The sequence below is a fragment of the Taudactylus pleione genome, unplaced genomic scaffold (assembly GCF_031769625.1).
Source record: "Taudactylus pleione unplaced genomic scaffold, aTauple2 ptg000129l, whole genome shotgun sequence".
In the NCBI taxonomy this organism is placed as follows: Eukaryota; Metazoa; Chordata; class Amphibia; order Anura; family Myobatrachidae; genus Taudactylus; species Taudactylus pleione.
Genome location: NW_028284531.1, coordinates 7,731,554 through 7,754,680, shown reverse-complemented (window position 1 = coordinate 7,754,680; position 23,127 = coordinate 7,731,554). Strand labels below are relative to the sequence as shown.

The 23,127-nt window shown below is 44.0% G+C and overlaps 2 protein-coding genes across 2 annotated transcripts in view; one reads left to right on the top strand and one right to left on the bottom strand.

Annotated features, from left to right (window-relative positions):
- Positions 1–7,542: 7,542 nt before the first annotated feature.
- BLOC1S6 (biogenesis of lysosomal organelles complex 1 subunit 6) lies at positions 7,543–22,118 on the bottom strand. Its single transcript, XM_088472816.1, has 5 exons — positions 21,500–22,118; positions 15,762–15,906; positions 9,968–10,055; positions 8,690–8,776; positions 7,543–8,473 (listed from the first exon to the last, which is right to left on the bottom strand). Exons 1-5 carry the CDS (start codon positions 21,567–21,569, stop codon positions 8,354–8,356), a joined length of 510 nt encoding a protein of 169 aa, XP_088328942.1. The 5' UTR covers positions 21,570–22,118; the 3' UTR covers positions 7,543–8,353.
- Positions 22,119–22,176: 58 nt separating this feature from the next.
- The window catches only part of SLC30A4 (solute carrier family 30 member 4), a 39,856-nt gene continuing 38,905 nt past the window's right edge, over positions 22,177–23,127 (top strand). Inside the window, exon 1 of the mRNA XM_088472815.1 lies at positions 22,177–22,682. Within this exon, the coding sequence (XP_088328941.1) occupies positions 22,310–22,682 (373 nt within the window). The 5' untranslated portion in view covers positions 22,177–22,309. The remainder of the gene's footprint in view (positions 22,683–23,127) is intronic.

Sequence of the window (23,127 nt, the reverse complement as noted above, 5' to 3'; positions counted from 1 at the left end):
CACAAAAGTGTGTAATTGGAGAGTCTTATGCCTTGTTTCTAATGCTGGGTACACACCTTGATTGGTGAGTGTATACACCAGTGGTCAGGGAACAGGGGTAAATTACCCCACATGGGGTAAAAATGAAATTACTGGGGGTAATGGATGGACAGCCGGGCATGCATATGAATCATTCTATAATATAGAATGATTCATATGCATGCCCGGCTGTGCCGCAGGAAGACTCTAAGCCGGACGCTCACTGAGATGTTCTTACCAGCGGGTGCCCAGCTCCTTCCCTGCAGCGCCGCGTTAGCAAGAGGCTTGGAGTTCTCTTCTGAACTCCAGCTTCTGCCTCTCTCCATGCGCACTATGACGTCTCTCCCATAGTTCCGAGGAGCAGCCAGGCTGACAGGACGGCGGAGGATGCAGGAGCGGGGATTAAGGTGTTTTTTTTCTACAAGCGGCACTACAGGGGCATTATATGGGGGCACTACTACAAGGGCATAACTATATGATTTCCTTCCTTTCAAATCAAGGGGGTAATATCAGTACATCTAAATATATTTTGGGGTAAAAGGTAAAAAAGTTCCCTGACACCTGGTATACACATTTACAAATTGTTTGCTCGATGTACCAGGCTTGACAGCTCAACTGGGTGAGCATTTAAATAGCCTGACCAGTTGAGCTATCAATCCCCGCCGAGTCCCTGCAGCATGTGTACAGGCGATCGGCAGGTCGCCCGTACACACCAGCAGATGACCGATATATCTTTCAGATATATTGCCCATCTGCTGTGCTGCACAGCAGATAAGTCTGTGAACGACGTTGATATCCGCTGTACACACCCGGCGATGCACTATAGATATATCACCCATGCAATGGATCGGGCGATATATCTATCAGTGTGTACCCAGCTTAAGGGCCCCATTTAACAACCAGTGATAAGTCTTTTATACTTCTTTTCTAATGCTAAAAGGTGCTTAAGTACCTTTCTGGTATCTTTGAAGGTTACCGCAGTTTGAATAATTGGAGTGAGCAGCGTTTAGTTGTTTTCTCCCGCCCATACAAACTGTATGGGCTTTATATTTCATGAGCAGGGTCTACGACACACCGCTCGTTGTTAAGATTCAAATTCGCCAGGTAATCCTGCCATCCAGCTGCGCCGGAAAGTGGTAGCTGGCATCCAGGACATTACCCAGAATGCAGCACTGCAGTTTTGTCTCTTGGCCCTACTCTCCACTCCTTTCCTTCCTCCCTCATGCTCTCTGCACTGAAGTCCTCAAGTCATTCCCCACATGCGCCAGTTGTCAGGACCAACCATGAATCCTCTTCATTCGTCAGGTATCCTGTACACTCCAGTCCAAACCAAAAAAAAAATTATTTTCTGTGTTTGTGAATTGTGTACGCAGTAGCCGCACGTGCATCAACAAAGTAGTGCCAAGCGTGCGCCTGTGTCATAAGTAAAGGGCCGGCTGGCTTGACCGTTAAAGGGTGCTGTAACCCCCAAAGTACACTCCAGTCCAAACCAAAAAAATATATATTTTCTGTGTTTGTGAATTGTGTGCGCAGTAGCCGCACGTGCATCAACAAAGTAGTGCCAAGCGTGCGCCTGTGTCATAAGTAAAGGGCCGGCTGGCTTGACCGTTAAAGGGTGCTGTAACCCCCAAAGTACACTCCAGTCCAAACCAAAAAAAATATTATTTTCTGTGTTTGTGAATTGTGTGCACTGTGGCTGCACGTGCATCAACAAAGGAGCAGCGCCAAGCGTGCGCCTGTGTCCCATAAGTAAAGAGCCGGCTGGCTCATTTCTTAAAGGGTGGTGTAACCCACAAAGTGCACTACTCTCCAGCAAAAATAAAAAAATATTTTCTGTGTTTGTGTGCGCTTTAGCCGCACGTATATATCAATATAACATAAATGGAGGACCAAACTTTCTCAGATAAAAATAAAATAGGGAAAGATCAAGAACCACTTCCTCCTAGTGCTGTTGCTGCTGCTGGGAGTTGTTCATCATCCCAGAGAGGAAGTAGGAACATCACTACTTTTACTAAACAATTGACCCTCCAACAGTCCCTAGCGATGAGGATGAAGTACGACAGCAGTCATCCTGAAGCAAAACGTATAACTGAGGCCTTGACTGCTATGTTGGTGTTAGACGTGCGTCCGGTATCCGCCATTAGTGCAGTGGGATTTAGACAATTGATGGAGGTAGTGTGTCATTCCCCACATGCGCCAGTTGTCAGGACCAACCATGAATCCTCTTCATTCGTCAGGTAAGAGAAAACAACCGATGCCTGGTAAAATAACACTAGACTGAAGTTATTCAAGTGACCACAAGGGGGCAGCAGAACCTCAATGTGGATAGCCCGAGTTTAGTGCTGTATTGTGGTTACTGCATTTTAAGATTGTAGGATGATGACCTCCAGTGTAGTTTATAGTCTCAGAGTTCTAGTGAAAGGAAACAGTCATCAGAGAGATACTAATGGAAAAAAAATATTTTACAATGTCCAGAAGTTCTTTGTAGCAAAGTGAATAAGGAGGGCTTATCTCCAGTTTGTCATAAGACTCTGCTTAAAGCTTTGATGTACACCTTCTGCGTAACTTTGATTGAAGGTCCACTGGACCCCTCTGCCTGCAGGCTTAGTGATGCTACCTTGCTAATGTAGGACTTGTGCGCCATGGTGGATATTCATTAAACTTCTCTTCTAGTCGATAGACGGGCTGTGTTGAGGGGAGACAGCACTCCTGCTGATGTGATTCAGGGCCTGATTCCGAATTGGGAGTAGAGCAGAATAGAGCAAGTATATGTGCACAGGACAAACCATGCTGCAATGGAAGGGGTCCAAATACAGTTATTTTTTTTGCATGCAGGGTAAACACTGGTTGTCTTTTGTATGTAGCCCACAAATGCTGGACAGCTATATTTTTACACTTCAGTGTAGATTCAATTTGGACTCATTCCTCCCAAATCTAAATCTCTCTGCACATTTACATCTGCCCCAACTGCAGTGCACCATGTTACTTGCTCTTTTTTGCTTTACTCCCATCTCAGAATCAGGCCCTCAGCGTCCATTGAGCCCTTCTATAGGGAGAGATCAGACAAGGCTCGGTAGAGAGCATAGTCATAGCGACTGATGTGTGGGCCAGTGATATAGTGACAGTCTGGTACGCTTGCCACCAGATCTGTATAGCTAACACTGGCCAGGAGTCCAATATCCCGATGCTCCATTTGTTCCCAGAGCGATGGTCGGAACACTGGGCCTGATTCAGACCCGCTCGCAAGCGGGTCGATAGTGCCCTAGTGCGCATGCGCACGACGGAGGGAGCTCCGTCGTGCACATGAGCGAGACCCGGGGAGCGACGGGGAAGCCGTCTCGCACCAAAGGGGGCGTGCTGTCGATGTTGATTGACAGCACGCCCCCTTTGGTGGGCGTGCCGGGGACGTGGCTGCCAGACGGAGGCGTTCCCATGGGAACGCCTACCGTCTGGGTCCGGCCCCACTGACATCACTAGTGATGTCAGTGGGAGTGATTTTGGCTTTGATGGAGCCAAAATCACTCCAGGGCTTGCGGTCACCGAGACCCTACCACAGGGTCTCGTCGCAAGCCCGATGGTCTTGACCATCGCGACCATCATCATGGACGCTCGCATAAGCTGTGGGTGGTAACCCACAGCTATGCGAGCGTCCAAGAGGCCGCTCCAAGTTTAGGTAGGAGGGCACTGATTGAGAGCGAGCGCTCTGGTCAGAGTGTCCGGCTCAGAATCAGGCCCTCTGATCACAACGTGAAGTCATATCTAGTCTGGTGATCTTAGGTTTTAATTGTATCTCCAGACTGGAGGTGGTGAGCAGTACAATCTTAGGGGTCAATCCTATTCCGTGCGAAGGGTGCAATGTACCGTTGCAACGACGTTAAAACACCGACAACGGACCTGCACATCGCACCCTTCACAGCCTGACGCGACCCTGAATTCGCCAAACTTTGCTCGCTGCCCTATGGGGGTGCAAGCAAAATTTGGCGAATCCGGGCTGGCGTAAAGTGCGGCCACTGCCACGATAACTCTCACCGGCATGATCATCGCGGCTATTAGGATTGACCCCTTAGGCTGGGTACACATCAGAATGGCGTGTATCCCAGCTAACCCAGCGCCCGATACAAGGATGTATCGGATGGCCAAACACACTGCACAATCCAGTGTATGACCACACAATATACCATTCTATCCCGCATACACTTGCATGCGGTCATCAGCGACCTCGTCCCATCTGACGTGCAGCACTTCAGATGGGACATCACTGACAACACGTGAATGAGCGATTTGAAACAATATATTGTTCAATATATAGCCTGATGTGTACCTGGCCTTAATCTCCTAATGAGCAGAAAACAAAACTGGACTTGTCAGTGATACAATAGGGTATTTTAGGGATAGGGAATCCCAGATGGAAGCAGTTTTTATTAGCTCAGTGTGAACAGCTGGTAAAACCCAGGTCCAGTCTAAATGGCAACCAAGGCACGCCCACAGAATACATATTCCATACAGAAATGCACAAGTGTCACCAATAGAGTACTTAAAACGTAAGCCGGGTACACACTAGACCAGTGGTCTCCAACCTTAATTGAGGTGAGAGCTACAGTAGTAAAATTAAACCTCCTGAAGAGCTACTAAAATTGTAGAAAGAAAATCTGGCTAATAACCGAACAATTGAAGATCATTTCATGAAAAAGTATAAAAAATGTTTTATAGAAAATAACAATGCATATAATTATTAGTGATATTGTTGTAGTTTGTAAATAAAATATAAGCACAGGCACATTTCACCTTTAATTACCGGCTCCAAGGAGGTACGTGCAGTAGAGGAGCGAAAGATACTGTATAGGCAGGGCTGCTGTGTGACTTTCTGGCAGGGCTGGGCGCGAGTCACTCGCTCCGCCGTAACAGACGCTGTGGGTAGAACCACGTCAGGTGATTGCAGTAGAGGCTGCGGCAATCACCTGATGTGCTCCCCTGTGGCTCTATCCATTGTGTCGACACCACGGGGGCAGCGTGCCAAAGGTCACTTCCTCCTAGTCTACTCAGCAGTACTGCAGCTAGGTGAGCTACCAAAATTAAGACCGTGAGCTACAGGTTGAAGACCACTGCACTAGACGATGGGTGTACCCAGCAATGGCAGATGTAACTGGATATATCGGGCAGTCCATACACACTGCACGATCTGGTGTACGACCGCCCGATGTCGTTCAGCAGCCGCATCCACAACCATGGTGTTGTTCCTCGAATATTCATGTTGGCCTGCAGGCCGTTCTGAAGATGCGACGAGCGATGCGCGAATAGTGCGTACACACTGCACGATGCGGACTATTTGTCATTCCGATTCATCAGAAATTTGCAATCATCCAATACATCGTTTAATGTGTACCCAGCTTCAGGGGCTGATGATGCTCTTAATTGATAAAGCTAGGAAGAACATTCTCACAAAATACTTTACATAACAAAGCATATATTCGATTTGTGCAACCACTGATACCAGGAGAGCTGGAAGAGTCTTTAAATGAATTATTAGTTTAAAACACATTTTGGGGCCTGTATAGCACAAAATCTTTGGTTCCAGAACACCTTATACCAGTATATGGCTTACTTATGAGAAGAAAAATTGTGCAGTAAAAATAAATGCAGCATTGAACCTGCTTCCACTGCCAGTTTGCAGCCTGTGTGACACTAGCCAATGTTCTGGAGGTGCACACTATTCTGTATGTAAAGTAGCAAAAACGTTCCTATACCTAAGTTTAATAGGATGAAATTTGCAGCCTGTGTGACACTAGCCAATGTTCTGGAGGTGCACACTATTCTGTATGTAAAGTAGCAAAAACGTTCCTATACCTAAGTTTAATAGGATGAAATTTATAACACTAGTGTTTGAATTTTCTTCAAACATATTTAAGCAAATAACAATTACCTCCTTAATATTTGTAAAATACCTACAATAGAAGTGTTACCAATAAAAAGTGTAATGTCCTTAGTTTATCTTTCAATAATTGCAAAGCAATAATTGTTTTGTCAGACTTTTTTTTATTTATGAGATTTTTATACCCTTCACTTATGTGAATACTTTGCTATGTCATTTGTTGTATATTACCATATTTTTGTATCGGAAATTGTATGACTCAAATTAATGTTTTGTGTTTGCTTCATCCTAAATAAAAATACGTTTAAATAAAAGTGTAGATGTAATGCTAGGTAAACACCTCAACAATCCAATCATCGGACACGCAGATGATAATCGGCCCAGTGTACTGCTTCGGGTTGTTGAGGTGTGCACCTAGCATTACACACTATGAGATAATCGGATTGGCTGATCAGTCTGATTATCGACTACATTGCCCACATAACACTCACAAACATAAACTGGAAAAGTTCTGTTCTCTGACAAACCTTCACATTAAAAGGAATTGAGTAATATAGTACGGAGGGCTTATTCAGAGTTGCACACAGACGTGGCTGCGTCTTATGCCAATACTGCGGCCGATTTCTTTAAAAGACGCCTACTTGCAGCGTCTTGTACCTGTGGAAATCCGATTGGTGCACCTTCGAAACTTGCATCAGCCCTATGGCAGGTGCAGAGTTTCCATCTGAAGATGGCGCCCTGTGCGAGTGGTTGTGCGTCTTCAGGAACAGCCACTGTCAGCAACATGCCCGTGTCTGATTAGCCACCCCCGTTATCCTCATAGGAATGACCAGTAAAAACCACACTACATAGGTTTATATTCGTTCTGCGTCTTGGTGCGGTAACAATCGCCACGCATGAGCAGTGCTTACAGCTCTCATATTGACATAGCATGTATCTCACAGCCAAGCCCTGGGTGAGCAATGCAATTACATTTTTTGTGTCGTTTACAAAATGAAATTGCATCTGTTTGCTGTAGGTTCAACCTGAGCACATAAGAACACTACCTATAATATTGTCCCAACACCAATTTTAGACTCTGAAGTTGCTTTCTGTTGATGAACGTACATGGAGAAAGTTTGGCTTGCATAAACACAAAGATTTTTTGCTATAAAGCAACTTTTATTTTAGGCTAAGTAATCTTTAAAGTAATAAACAGATAATAAAATGGATTGTTCCATAGCTAGGGTTGGTCATCAATTGTTTTCCAACCATCAGTGGTATCAGCATCGATGGCCAGTCACTGATGGTAAAATATCATTGTCTGAGCCCAATGGTGAATCACAGCTGTGGTTTGCTCCTTCTGCACATGCACACTAAAGAACCATTGAACGTTTCTACCTGATGATTCAAAACCATTGACCATAGATGGTGGAGCTGTCCATAACCAACAATATCCATAGCCACCTAGATGACTGCTAAGGGTATGTGCACACTGGCATTGTCTTTCCAGAAAAATAAAATGCATATTAAAGCAGACTGCGTTTTCTCTATGTATGATGAATAAAAATAATACTAATGATAGATATACTATTATATCTCCCTCCCTTTAGAAGAAAACAGTCCATGTGTTGTTCTTACACTCACTCATAAGAATGCTATTCTAGGGAGGGGGAAAAAGAATAATATAAAAAGGAAAAAAAAAAACAACAACCACCAATGTGCACTGGCCCAAAATCTGACTTATAAGGAAGCGCAGTGTTATAGGTGCTCAGAAGCGATATTGATAACAATTATAACTAGTGCAATGTCAATATTTTGCCAAGGTTTCAAGATTACAATCTATTGAGAGATGATCATCAAATTAAATCTTGCATGGAGGGGCATGAGTCTAGCAACATATTAAGTGCAGGTTCCTGCTATAACCTAATGGAGATAATAGTGCCTGCTACTGTTGTTTGAGAAAAATGTGTGTCCCTGGGGCATTACTGCAGAGGTTGCAGCTGTGTGTTATGGGGGATTTTGTGCACTGTACCGCTGGCCTCAGGCCATGTCACTGGCAACATAATTCTAAGTTCTCTGCGAGCTATCATGGATAATGGAAAGGTAATCTATGGCTCCTTAAACACAGCAAACAAGTGTCATATGCAACCTCCAGTGCAATAGTTTATACTCCCTTTGTACCTATGGGACAATATGTTCGGTCAGAAGACACTTCAGTAGTAATGCAATTTTGGAGTGCACTTTGAATTTGTACTCTAGTCAGTGCAAACAGTATAAGCATGAAATTAGCATGTTAAAATAAATTAAAACACAAAAAAAAACAAAATCTAAAATACTTAACTATTGATCTTTAAATGCAACATAAGTATATAAGGAAGTCAGTACACTGTGCTTGTTTCCAACTATCAGATGATATTTTCCTTGATTAGATTAGGTTCTGGTAACTGGTGCAGTGTAAGAACTGGCTGAGATGCCCTCTACACGTTATGTCCTTTTAGCTGGTTTAGCTGTTAACTGTTTCTCTCTTTCCAGCTCGCGCTCTCGTTGCTGTTCTCGTTTCAGATTGTCCTCCTGCTTTTTTTGCTGTAGCTTCAGTGCCCGCTTCTGCATACAAGAAAAGCAAATGATCAGCAGCAGATAGTCCCACACTCCGTACCACAACCATTTAAAGTGTATCATGTGCATGCTGGCAGCAGCCATTATGTGCGCTAAACGAATGTTGTTAATAAAGCCGTCTCTCAGTTCTGGAGGAACCAGTGCCATCATGGGGGGCACGAGACACTTTCTAACTAAGTATTTCAATTTCAAAATCAAACTCACTTTTAATTTTGATGTCTTTTCATGAAGCAGCATCATTTCCTTCCTAATATTCACTAGCTTGATGTGATAATACTTGGCTTCTGAAAACTAAAATACAGCAAAATTAAACATGTAAAACTAAAAGCACAAACAACGCTCCAGTTTAAGTGCGATTTTTAGACAAATAGGACTCTGAGGTGGGAGCAAAGCAAAAAAAAGAGCAAGTAACTGATCACCTTGGTAAAACCATGCTGCACTGCGGGTGGGGCAGATTTAAAATGTGCAGAGAGATTTAGATGAGAGGAAAGAGGGAGCGGGTACTAATTACCCAGGCTTGTTGGAAGGGCCCTGCGGGGGCCCGGGACCGTCATCCCTCCTCCATCTTACCTGTCCAGCACACGCTGCTGTATGCCAGGCTGCAGTGGGGCCAGAAAGACTGCTACACTGCTGGCCCCACTGTACAGGAACCTGGACAAATACAGCACTAAGGTTAAAACAGTCAAATGAAGTTGTAAATTGGTTAAAAGGTGGATTGACATTTTGGCTTTTCTAATTCTAGTCTCAATTGTGCCACATTTTGCATTAACAAAATTGTAAAAAATTATAATGCCCAGGTTTAAAAAGTCCTTATTATATGCTGGGCGATGCGAGAGCCATAGGAAGCCTTATTGGGCGGAATTCAATTGTTTCGAGCCCCCTTCACGTCCGATGGAGCTATTCAATTGTTGCTCCTGTCAGGCCCGATCAGCTGCCAGCGCTCCATTTCAGCTCGCAGCCCCAGCGGGGTGCGAGCTAAAATATGCGAAAAGTGACTTGTTTAGACGCCCAAACATCACTTTTCGCAGTCGCACCTTGCACTTTGGTCGGGGGTAGCTGCTTTACGCGGCTAAACCCGACCACTTTGGGCGCGATCAGCACGAAAAACAGTAATAATTGAATAGCGGCCCGCGATCTCCTGTCAGTTTAGACGGGAGATCCGGACCGCGTAAACTATTGAATACCGCCCATTATGCTTGGTTATTTTTATGGGGTTTTTACTGACAAAAGGGATGGAGAAGTTAAGGAGTGAGTGTAGACAGGGGGTAGGAGAAGATTACTTGGAGGGGAGGTGTTTGTTAGAGAGATTAGCCACCCACTGCCACCATGAAAATATCAAACCAACTGAATTACACAATGGTCAACATGAAAACACCAGCTGGGCAAAGCCTATGACTGAAAAAAACATTACTAAATGTAGGAACTCTCACCATTACCAGGTGTAGATAACTAAACACATGTATGAAGTTACACATAGCTTACCAGAGTGTTGATATCGAGAACTGAATTACATTCTTTGAATTTTGAGATTTCCTGGTCAAGGGTGTCTAATAAAACCACCTGATTTTGCCTATAAGAAAACATATGTTACCATTAGAACACAATTAAAAACTATGGGCCGTATTCAATTAGAAGCGAAAATCTGAGATTTGCGAAAAAGTATCGCCGATTGCGACTTTGCGCCAGTCGGAAACTTATATCCGTATTCAATTCCACATGCTTTTCGCGTACGCGGAAAATCAATGCAATGTAATACGCAAAAAAAAAAAAATGATTCACTTTTTTTATTTTGGGGTGCAAAGGTGGGGAAAACACTCAGAACCCTTGGGACAGCTCCCAAAGTTCAACTGCGTTAAAAAAAAAAAAACAACACCTAGAAAAGAGTGAGGGACACCCCAAAAAAGTACTTTGTATTTGGGAACGAAAAAGTACAAAGAGGGGGTACAAACATAAAAAACTAGCGAAATAGACTTTTTTTTAGGGGTCTGCAAGTATGGGCGAGGTGTTTTGGGATTGCAGGTGCTTGCTTCAAGTGTGTTTTTTAAAAACTTCACTTTAGCGACATTAAAAGATGCTTGCACCCATTTTCAGGTACCCCAAATTTGCCAGGACGACTTATTTTCTACAAAAAAACCTGCTTTATGCCATTCTTCACCACTTGTGCAAAGACACTAATTAGTGGCAATTATACCAAATTAAGTACCCCAAAGTTTAATTAGGACTAATTGGGCACTACTACATTGATCCCTAATATTTCTGCATTTTTTTGGGGGGTTCAGGCTGATTTTCCCCGATTCTGACACCACTTTCCGCCTGTTCTGACTTCACGTGTCGCTGTTTTGGCGTCTTTTGGAATTGAGTACGGCGAATAGCGGGGATGCGCACGATAAGTTTCCGTGGCTAAAAGACGCGATGCAGGCGAAAAGTCCGTCAGGCGGCACTTTATTGCGGGTGCAAAACTAATTGAATACTGCCCTATGTTGCTCTTTCTACACATGCAAGTACAGTGTGTATCCCAATATCCACCAAATGCTTAGCATGAAAAGAATACAGAAAGACACACCAAATATTGGCTAACATCTTAGTTATTTGGAGTTTTTGTTGTTTTTTTACAACCTTTTTAGACAGTAAATCTGTCAGACATTGTATTGATGAATAGACCCAAGTAGTCTACCAAGTTAGTCAATTTAAGTACGCACTTTTAATGTGGTTTAAGTAGCCAAAAGGACACAAAACAATTCTGCAAGACCTTTCCTTAAGTCTCTGTGTTTGAGCGGTTTTAATGCTGTTTACAACTAGTAATTCGGATTCAGTTGTTGGGTATGGGATGCCGGCGCTCAAGATCTCAAGGTCAGAATCCTCACACTAGCATCTTGTCGGTAGGTATCCTAACCGCACCCTAAACCTAATCCTCCCCCCTAGTGCCCAAACCTAACCTCCCACTCCCTCAGCCTAAACCTAACCCTCCCCCCTAGTGGCTGACCCTAACTCTCCCCTATCCCCAATACTTACCATCGGGATGCCAGTGCTGGGATTCTGACTGGTGTCGGGATTCCGGTGCCGGCATCCCGCACGCCGGGATTATGACTATATTCCGTATTTAGCAGTAATTGCCTTGACATGGTCATGCAATGACTTCAAGCTCTTTAGCAAGGACTATTTATTAATTTAAGAAGTCCCTGAATAAAGCTAAAAGAGCATTAATCATGGTGACCTGGGATACCAGCAAGTCCCGGGAAAAATATGTGACCCACTGGGGGTACTCTCATTGTTTAGTTAGAATCATGCTATTAGCAGTAGCTGAGGTATTCATATTGGGTTTATTGTTTTCCATTTTTAGTTAACCCTTCTTTTTTTCAGCTTATATTGCTACCTATAAATTGTTTGAGCATCTGGCCATTTGTACATTATAGTTTGTGAGACATGCCTGGAGGTCATCAGCTGCCAGTGTGTGACGGTCCCAAAGGGCACAAACATATGGGCTGCCACAGAGGGCTATTTTTTATTTATTTTAAACAGCGCAGGAATAGTTATGCATTAAAAAAAAGAAAGTTAATAAATATATTCCCCAAGGTACAAACATCCAGGGTGGTGAATTATTGTAATAAAACAGACTAAACCATTATCTGCTGGCTGACAAATAGTCTAGTAGCTACTTTCCCTAAATATAAAAATCAATGGGAGGTCGATTTAGGTGCCTGAAACAAAGAGGATCATGAACTACCTCAAATATTAGTCATAATTACAAGACAGCTCAAACATGTTCACAATACAGCCAGTATTATCTGAATCTTCTTCTGTTGGCAGTAATGCTTTGTTCTGTTCACAATTACATTTGGCCAAACAGTGGAAATCTCCAGATGGACCATCCAGTTTCCAATGGAAATGGTTAATAAAACAACAAATTACCTTTCCTCATGATTGCATAGCCTGATAGAGGGTTTAATAAAAGCAGGATTCCCTGGATACAAAGCCTACACACAGTACAGGAGAATATGTCCTAATATTTTAAAATCTATCACATGTAATTATATAGAACATTAAAAATCTAACCTGACAATTACAAAAATAAAATAAAACAAGTTCAAGAATATATGTGATCCACTTTTAGTATTTCATGGTTTATAGTTTGGACATTATGTTAGCACTATGAAGGCGGTGGATTTGGAATGTATGCAACTGAGACTTCTGTGTTTCATTAATTTTGGATTGATGCGATTTAAAAATAAAACATCTACCACATAAAAAAAGTAAACTAAGATTTTTGAGTGAATGAACATACACCGATCAGCAATAACATTTACCACCTGCCTAATACTGCGTAGGTCGCCTTGGTGCTGCCAATAAAGCTCTGACCTATCGAGGTGTCCTGTGGTATCCGGCACCAAGACGTTAGCCAATATACTTTAAGTCCTTTAAGTCCTGTAAGTTGCAGGGGGGGGGGGTGTCGGGGGACTTGTTTTTCCAGCACATCCTACATATGCTTGTTCGGGTTGAGATCTGGGGAATTTGGAGGACAAGTAAACACCTTGAGCTCTTTGTCATGTTCCTCAAACCATTCCTGAACAATTTTTGCAGTGTGGCAGGGTGCGTTATCCTGCTGAGAGAGGCCACATGAATGACAGGACCCAAGGTTTCCCAGCAGAACATTGCCCAAAGCATCTCACTGCCACCATCGGCTTGCCTTCTTCCCATAGTGCATCCTAGTGCCATCTCTTTCCCAGGAAACCGATGCACATGTACCCAGCCATTAACATGATGTAAAAGAAAACACGATTCCTCAGCCCAGACCGCCTTCTTCCATTGCTTCACGGTCCAGTTCTGACTGTGTGGTCCAGCGTGCCCATTGTAGGCGCTTTTGGAGGTGGAAAGGGGTCAACATGGGCACTCTGAGCAGACTGCAGCGAAGTGTCCTGTATGGAATGTGGCTGCCAAACTAAGGAGGGGGATATTCAATTGTTTTTTGCATGTCGCTCAGTAATGGGAGCCTGACAGAGAAATTCATTTGTTGCTCCGATCGGGAGCGAGTGCCGACATTTATGCTCGTAGCCTTCTAAGTTGGTGAGCAGAAATGCGCAAAAAGTCTGTTTTGGGCGACCTAACAAGTATTTTAGACAGATTTAGCTGCGATGCACTGTATGTTCTGACACCTTGCTATCACAGCCAGCATTCCTTTTTTCAGCTATCTGTGCTACAGTAGCTCGTTTGGACTGGACTGGACGGACTAGCCTTCACTCCCCACGCGCATCAATGAGCTTTGGCCGTTCATGACCCTTTTCACCGGATGTCTTTCCAAGGACCACTTTGATAGGTGCTAACCACTGCATACCGGGTACACACCACTAGACCTGCCGTTTTAGAAATGCTCTGACCCAGTTGTCTAGCCATCACAATTTGGCCCTTGTCAGAGTGCCTCAGACACTTACGCTTGCCCATTTTTCCTGCTTCCAACATATCAACTTCAAGAAATGAATGTTCACTTGCTGCCTACTATATTCAACCCCTATACAGGTGCCATTGTAACAAGATAATGTTATTTACTTTACCTGTCAGTGGTTTTAATGATATGGCTGATCATGTATGTAAAGCGCTGCGGGACCCTGGTGGTGCCCTATAACTAAAAGCCAATATAATTGTATATAGCCCCACTAATTATTTATTTATTAACAGTTTATCATAATTATGAAGCAGTCTGTTAAACTTCATACAAATGTAATATATAAACTGCTAATGGATAGAGGTGCTATATAAAGCCTTCTACTATAACATGAAATGTCTTACAAAATCCATCCTCAAAGGAAAATGAATTAGGGGAGGGGAGACCAGGACTGCCTGCACGTAGCAAGGTGGTGGAATGTGCGTGGATATTACTGGGGAGCAGTAGGAGTGTTTGCCCTAAAAATTTACGTAATTTGTAAACCATTAGGAGGCTTCATGCTGTTAATTCACATCCTGAACCTAATTCTAAGACTTATTTTCCATCAAGTGATTACATCATTTCTACTTTTGACCTTGTAACTGGTTTTACCATTAGATATTTTGACAGCCAATACATACATAAAAATCTAAGATGATTGGTCTAATTGGTTTCTAATGGCTAAATGTTCTTTACATACAGTAGTATACTTCAAATGAAGCAAAAAACATCATACGAGGGCTGATTGAAAAGCATTGAAACTGCCTCGGTTTTCCTGTCCCATAGGAAGACGTTGGCGACGCTATGCTGGTTATTGTGAAGCTCATACATCGATGTGTCTGAACCTGCGGTTGGACTGCTGTAGTCTTCTTTGTTTGGTCGCAGCGAGTGGAAGATCTTCGTACATTTCGTCATGGCGGATTAGGAAAAAGTGTCTGAGATTAGGTCAGAGATGTGTGATTGAATTTTGTGTTAAACTTGGAAAAAGCGGAAATGTTTACATACACTGGACTGTCGTTTGGTTTCCGGATCAGAATGATGAATCCACGATTCGTCACACGTCACAGGAAATCGGGTATCCTCTCCGACAGTCGAATGGTGCTCTTGCACAATTCAACTCATCATCGCATCTGTTCTTCTGTGAGATTTCTGGGTGCCCACCTGGCACACACACGATGCAATTTCAGTTCCTTTGTCTCAATATGCTGAATCAGTTTGCATGAGATGCCAAAAGTTTGCGTAAAATTAGCCACCTGTCATTTTTGCAACATCTTCGCAGCTTAGTCAATGTTGACATCTGTAACTATGGTGGATAGTATCCCAGAACATGCTTTGTCAGTCACTCGCGTATTAACCTCTGAAGTGCTTCCACCACCAAAATACTGCAGAATGGCTAATTTTCTCTCCACCATATGCTTGTTGTAACATTTCATGAGCTTCATTTCCGCTCTTTCCAAGTTTAAACACAAAATTCAATCACACATCTTTGACGTAATCTCACAGACACGTCTTCCTAATCAGCCATGACGAAATGTACGAAGATCTTACACTTGCTGTAATCAAACAAAGACGACTACGGCAGTCCAACCGCAGGTTCAGATACATCAATGTACAGGATGAGCTTCACAATAACCAGCATAGCGTTGCCATATCTACCTATGGGATAGAAAAACAGAGACAGTCTCACTACTTTTCAATCAAATATATATTTGCATCTGTATAAATATCAGGATAATAAATTGCACAGCATCATATACAGTACACAAACAGAGGCTCATATGGCTTATGTAGAATGTGGAAAGCTATATGGCCTAACATGGATATACTACACTAGGATGATATAGTCCTTCCTATACATACGTGAGTTCCTGTAAGGCGACCTTTGAAGTTTGCAGATTTGGTAGGTAGTGGGAAATTAGCCCCTCACTCAGCTGCTCTACAGCATCCGAGTCGAGAGAAAGCAAATTTTCTGGTAATCCTTCATCAATGGCATCGTTACTCGGCCCTGCACAATATTAACATGGCACAGAAGAGAAAACATAATTAGACAAAACACTAATCATGCGTCTTACATTACTTTCATGCTGCATAGATTGCAGATAGCACTAACCACCCAAACTTATTGCTAATGTAAGTGTTGTATATGTTTCTCCATAACTTTTGAACATACATGATCACAGATAATTTATTCATATAATGCCACTATATTATGCTGTAATACTGTACAGCCATGTCGAAAGTTCTGAGAATAACACAAGTATTGGTTTTCACAAAGTTTGCGGCTTCAGTGTTTTTAGATCTTTTTGTCAGATGTTACTATGGTATACTGATGTAGCATTACAAGCATTTCATAAGTGTCAAAGGCTTTTATTGACAATTACATTAAGTTTATGCAAAGAGTCAATATTTGCAGTGTTGACCCTTCTTTTTCAAGACCTCTGCAATTCGCCCTGGCATGCTGTCAATCAACTTCTGGGCCACATACTGACTGATGGCCGCCCATCCTTGCCTAATCAATGCTTGGAGTTTGTCAGAATTTGTGGGTTTTTGTTTGTCCACCCGCCTCTTGAGGATTGACCACAAGTTCTCAATTGGATTAAGGTCTGGGGAGTTTTCTGGCCATGGACTCAAAATTTCGATGTTTTGTTCCCCGAGCCACTTAGTTATCACTTTTGCCAAATGGCAAAGTGCTCCATCATGCTGGAAAAGGCATTGTTCATCACCAAACTGTTCTTGGATGGTTGGGAGAAGTTGCTCTTGGAGGATGTTTTGGTACCATTCTTTATTCATGGCTGTGTTCTTAGGCAAAATTGTGAGTGAGTAGTAACCCCACACATGAATGGTCTCAGCATGCCTTACTGTACATGCGTCCGGGGATATTTCATACCGATCCCATTTCTCAAACCCTGCAGCTGTTAGTGGCCATTGCAGAGGACCTCCTGTAATAGCTTCATCATGCAAATCATAGGGAAGCTATTTACCAAGGAAAGCAGCAGTACCAGTACCTCCAACTGGATGCTATTGCTATCTTAGGATGGCGATAGCAGACATGGTAAACCCGAAAAAATGCTTTATTCTAAATGTTAAATTTATTTGTTCATTGTAATGGAAGGCCGATACCAGGCTTACAGTGAAGTGTGCATGTGTGACCCGACAACGGCTGATCACACATGTCCAGAGAAGACGCTGACTGGCCGGCAATGCGGTCTTTGCTTACTGCTGCCATCCAGTATTACCAGGGACTATAGCATCACTCAGGCCCTGGAGGTTTCGTTTTCTAAAAACACCTGGAAAATGTATTATATCGCTACGGTGATTCGTGATATAAAATAGTTTTTTTCAGGCCTATTTGATAAATAAGACCCTAAGTGGGGGGTAATTTAATTGTTTACAGCGCCAACAGCTCCCAACTAAAAGTGGCAGGCGACATTCAATTGTTGTGTCGACGGGTGCAAGTAACCGCGAGCGCCCATCACATATCGTGGATGTTGCACCCAAAATACAGGGGATTAGCTACATAAAGCGGCTAATATAGTCTAAAAGCCAGGTGCAAGGTTAAGGAGCCCAAAAGACCTACTTTGGTTGGATTTCTGCTCGCACCTCAGGAGGATGCAAGCAGAAATCAGTGAGAAGTCATGGGCACCTGCGGCAATTGTGTCGAGTGGCACAAACAATTGAATAGCTCCCGATGAGCTGCGGGCACCCAAACACAATTGAATTCCACCCTGAATATCATACCAGTATTCTTATATCCTTCCGTGGATTGGTGCTTTTGAATAACATTTTATCAGATTTGCATTGATTGTTCTTTATCAATATATGTAGGTTTTCTTTTTTTGTAATAAAGAAAAGCATTTTCAGTTGTTTTTATATAGTACAGAGCATTTTGTGTTCACCAGTGGTAGAAATTTCATAATACTTCCATTATTATTCTGTAATTTAAGAAATTAAAATGTGAAAAACACCAAAGAGATATGCCAAAGGGGGAATACCTTATATAAACACTAAAAAAAGAAAAAAAACAAGGCTCCTGTTTTGCTCAATATTATTTTATGATATATGCTCAGGTTTATTAGAGGTTGCTGCTAGATCCTAGTTGGAGAAAGGAACTCTGACGTTGCAACCACGTGACTGCTTTTGCAGCGCCGGACTGCTCCAGTGTTACCATCCACGTGGGTATAGGGGAAATATATTTTTGTGGCGAGCGCAGCGTGCCACCTTGTCCAAAGCGTGGCGAGCATAGCGAGCCCACGAGGGGACACTTTTGGCCCCCCCGTTCGGATCCTTGCCCCTCCCCTTTGGTTGCGGATCACGTGGTTGTGACGTCAGAGGTCCCTTGCAGCATCCAATTCTAGACCTAACTGTTTATTATATGTCCTTTTCTGAAACAATTTTGTAGAAGCACAGTGATATCCGATTTCACACATTAAATCAATCCTGTTTCTGCATTTCATTTATGAACTTTTTGTTTCCAAAACAGACTGCAATGAGATTCTGCAGTTTTAGTACCATTTAACAACCATTTTTAGGATTTATAAATGTTGTTGTTTCACAAGTGGAAAATACAGGCCCCAAGATTTCATATTATTATAAAATAATAGATACAATATCAAATGTTGACATCTAGTGGGGGCAGGTAGATGAATTGTAGTCTTTAATATACAGAAGGTGAATGAAAAGTGGCTAATTATGTGGATTTACGAAGTGTCCTGTTTGGAATGTGGCTGCCAAACTAAGGGGGGGATTCAATTGTTTTTTGCATGTCCCCCTGTAATTGAAACACTACAGAGCAATTCATTTGTTACTCTGATTGGGCGCGAGTGCCATTTCTGCTCGTAGCTTTCTAAGGTGGCGAGCAGAAATGCATGAAAAGTCTTTATTTTGGGCGATCTAACAAGTATTTTAGACATGTTTACACGCCCATCTCTCCTGTTCACAATGCTGCTGCTAAGTGTCACTAGGAGTAATGTTTGACTCTGTACTGTCATTTACTCCTTATATTCACAATCTACAGCCGCCAGCTCTCTTCAGCTGACAAATATCACTTCCGTCTCTTTCTCAATCATGATGCAACTAAAATGTTGCTGTATACTCTAAATCATATCCTGAATAGTCTGATGCAACAGTATTCTCCTCTGTGGTCTCACTACACAGAGTGATTTCACTCCAATCGGTTATGAATTTTACAGCTCAGCCAAAATACACATTTCCTCCAACTGTGTTAATCGCCTCTCTACATCTTTCCTAATCTCCAGGTACATCCCAAAAGGATTCTCTGTAAAAGACACAACCTTCTGTCTTGTCACCTCATCCCACTCACACCTCCGGGATTTCTCTTGTGCTGTACCTTGGCCAAATAATAACTTGCTCCACTTCCCAGATCTACCAAAACGTCACGCCATGATTAGATTTACAATACACAGTTTGTCAACGTCCATATTCCTTCACCAGATTGTAGGATATTTGAGACATTGGTTTTTGCTCCGATTATCTCATGTCTATGTAAATGTTATAGTACCATTTTGTATAACGTTGCTCTATAAATGACCCCCAAGGGTTGTTCTTGGACCCCTTCTCTTCTCCCTCTACATCAGCTCCCTTGGAAATAATTGCTTCTTATTCTTCTAGTGCAATCTATACACTGATGACACTCAAATTTAGCTCCTTAATTTATTTCCCTCCATTCCCTCTCAGGTTGAAACTGCCTTGTCATCTCCTCCTGGATGTCTCAGCGATTCCTGAAATATGTCCAATACCAACCCTCTCCAACCCAGAGTCCTTACACCTCCTCATCATTTCACTGTTAACAACACCCTCTCCTCTGTCTCCCATGTCTGCTACCTCTGTGTCATCCCCAATTCCACTCATCGCTCAGCAGGCCATCTGGATTAGGCTCTTCCTCCCAGGTGCCACCAAAATGCTCATTCATGTATTTCTGATCTCTCACCTTGATTACTGTAGTCTCCTCCTCTCTGGCCTCGCAGACACACCAAAGCCACCACAGTGACCGCAAACCAAGAATAACTTACAAGTACATCAGACCTGGGAGAGACACTCTTGAAGAACAAACTTGGGCCAAAACAACTGCAAAATGCACCATGTTGCAGATATTTGATTACCAGATGCAGAGTTGGACAAACAAAAAAAAAGAAAAGTTCCCTTTGGTGCAGATGTCAAGAGATGGAGGGCCGGGACATTATAGTGCAGACTTATCTGCCAAACTCAGGGTCTCCTACATATGCATACGGACAGTGGTAACATATATTAACTATTCCCCCATTGGAAAATATTATTTATGTGGATGAAACAGAGTTGTTTATACTGCCTTAAATATGGTGCAAAGGCTTTGACACATATTCCTGCCGTTGCCATCCATATCAGGGAGTCTAGCGGAATAAGTTATACCAGTCCAGATTTAGGTTTTATGTATATATTAAAAAATTTTTTATTGTATAAATACATTCAGATGTGTAAAATGTATGTATAGTTCACAAGGGAAACTCTTAGCTATCAGTATTTGAGCATTGCCACTACATGATTCTTCTTTATGCGCATATTTGGACAAACTTTAGTAGGGTAGTGTTGCATGCGACGTGGCAAGGGAGGCTATAGTGCGACGTGGCAAGGGAGGCTATAGTGCGACGTGGCAAGGGAGGCTATAGTGCGACGTGGCAAGGGAGGCTATAGTGCGACGTGGCAAGGGAGGCTATAGTGCGACGTGGCAAGGGAGGCTATAGTGCGACGTGGCAAGGGAGGCTATAGTGCGACGTGGCAAGGGAGGCTATAGTGCGACGTGGCAAGGGAGGCTATAGTGCGACGTGGCAAGGGAGGCTATAGTGCGACGTGGCAAGGGAGGCTATAGTGCGACGTGGTAACACAGGCTGTGTGTGACATGGTAACACAGGCTGTGTGTGACATGGTAACACAGGCTGTGTGTGACATGGTAACACAGGCTGTGTGTGACATGGTAACACAGGCTGTGTGTGACATGGTAACACAGGCTGTGTGTGACATGGTAACACAGGCTGTGTGTGACATGGTAACACAGGCTGTGTGTGACATGGTAACAGAGGATGTGTGTGACATGGTAACAGAGGATGTGTGTGACATGGTAACAGAGGATGTGTGTGACATGGTAACAGAGGATGTGTGTGACATGGTAACAGAGGATGTGTGTGACATGGTAACAGAGGATGTGTGTGACATGGTAACAGAGGATGTGTGTGACATGGTAACAGAGGATGTGTGTGACATGGTAACAGAGGATGTGTGTGACATGGTAACAGAGGATGTGTGTGACATGGTAACAGAGGATATGTGTGACATGGTAACAGAGGATATGTGTGACATGGTAACAGAGGATATGTGTGACATGGTAACAGAGGATATGTGTGACATGGTAACAGAGGATATGTGTGACATGGTAACAGAGGATATGTGTGACATGGTAACAGAGGATATGTGTGACATGGTAACAGATCAGCAGCAACTAGTTTCCGCAATCACAAAACTGTGATGAAAACTTTTGCATCTCAGAAATGCCGCGAGTGGATGATTACTGTGCAGCGCGGATTACGATACAGTGTGCACCCCCCTACCTGCTGCAGCGTCGGGGCCCTGAGGGAGCCTGCTGCTTGCTACTGCCGGCCCATCACCTCCTTCCTCCATGGAATCCTGCTGCTGCCCTTAATCCAGAGAGAACACACATACACATCTGATTATAGTCCGCGAACCCAGCCTGGGGGCTGCGGAGACCCCGGAAACAGCTCGCTCCTCACCCTCTCCCAGGCACCATCCTTGTAGCTGTTGTTAAATGAATAAAGCTTAGAGGGGAAAAAAAAAACGTTTTCTGTTGCGTTAGTACTTAGGCACTTCTGCCGCTAGAGGTCTCTGTCAGCAATGGGTGTCAGGCAGCTGCAGTGTGTATAATTACAGCTCTGGTCTGAGGGCTCTCCTGGTCTTCTTGTGGAACTACAGGTCCCAGCAGGTTCTTGAAGCCAGAGACTCTGGTGGCACCTGTAGCTGCCCAATAACGGAGATGAATTGCATTACACTGCCATGATATCTCTATGTGCGGGATAACAGAACACTGGGGGACTCCTCACATTGATGAGTACACAGTTTGTGACTCTATCCCCGCCGCATCACGAGACTGATTTTTTTTCAGGCGCGCTCTCGCGGACGACCCGCGTTCGTCAGTCACATGGCGCGCGCTTCGCTCCGTGTAACGTGCGGCGCAGATATATGTGTGCGCGCGCCTCCGCGTCATGTGACACGTTGTTTTGTAGAGCACGCGCGGTGTACCCGGAAGTGTCAGTCAGTGTGTGTGTCCCCAGGCGGCAACAGCAGCGGGGAGCGGGCGGCAGGACGTCTCCTGTCAGCGCAGCAGCTCCGAGTCCCCGGCTGCCATGTGGCGGCCTCACGCGTGGTGGAGCGCTGTCAGGCTGAAGCTCCGCAGAGGGGACCAACCACCATACTTGAGCGATGACGCCGGCTTTGACTACCCGGACGAGGCGGCGGTGGACGAGGAGGAGGACGGGCTGCCCCGCTTCAATAAGCTGCGGGTGCTGGTAGCAGATGATGTCCCGGTCGTTAACGGGGGGCCCCTGGCTCTGTCCTCGGATGACGACTCGCTGCTTGAGCGGAGCTCCCCGCAGAGCCGGGCTGATCCGTGCGAGAGCTGCCGCCAGCAGCGGGAGAGGAGGAGGCAGAGGATGGTGAAGAGGCGGCTGGGTCTGGCGGCGGTGCTCTATCTGCTCTTCATGCTGGGCGAGCTGATGGGTGAGTGGGGGTGTGTGTACCTGTCCTGCATTGTGTGTGTGTGTGTGTACCTGTCCTGCATTGTGTGTGTACCTGTCCTGCATTGTGTGTGTACCTGTCCTGCATTGTGTGTGTGTACCTGTCCTGCATTGTGTGTGTGTACCTGTCCTGCATTGTGTGTGTGTACCTGTCCTGCATTGTGTGTGTGTACCTGTCCTGCATTGTGTGTGTGTACCTGTCCTGCATTGTGTGTGTGTACCTGTCCTGCATTGTGTGTGTGTACCTGTCCTGCATTGTGTGTGTGTACCTGTCCTGCATTGTGTGTGTGTACCTGTCCTGCATTGTGTGTGTGTACCTGTCCTGCATTGTGTGTGTGTACCTGTCCTGCATTGTGTGTGTGTACCTGTCCTGCATTGTGTGTGTGTGTACCTGTCCTGCATTGTGTGTGTGTGTACCTGTCCTGCAT

What these genes read in the sequence shown, in the direction of transcription:
- BLOC1S6 (XM_088472816.1), bottom strand. Translation starts at nt 21,569, where the DNA reads ATGGAGGAAGGAGGTGATGGGCCGGCAGTAGCAAGCAGCAGGCTCCCT. An exon ending in GGGCCCCGACGCTGCAGCAG is followed by an intron (nt 15,907 to 21,499) that starts GTAGGGGGGTGC and finishes AATATTGTGCAG; the next exon opens with GGCCGAGTAACGATGCCATT. An exon ending in TTCTCGATATCAACACTCTG is followed by an intron (nt 8,777 to 9,967) that starts GTAAGCTATGTG and finishes GCTGTATTTTAG; the next exon opens with TTTTCAGAAGCCAAGTATTA.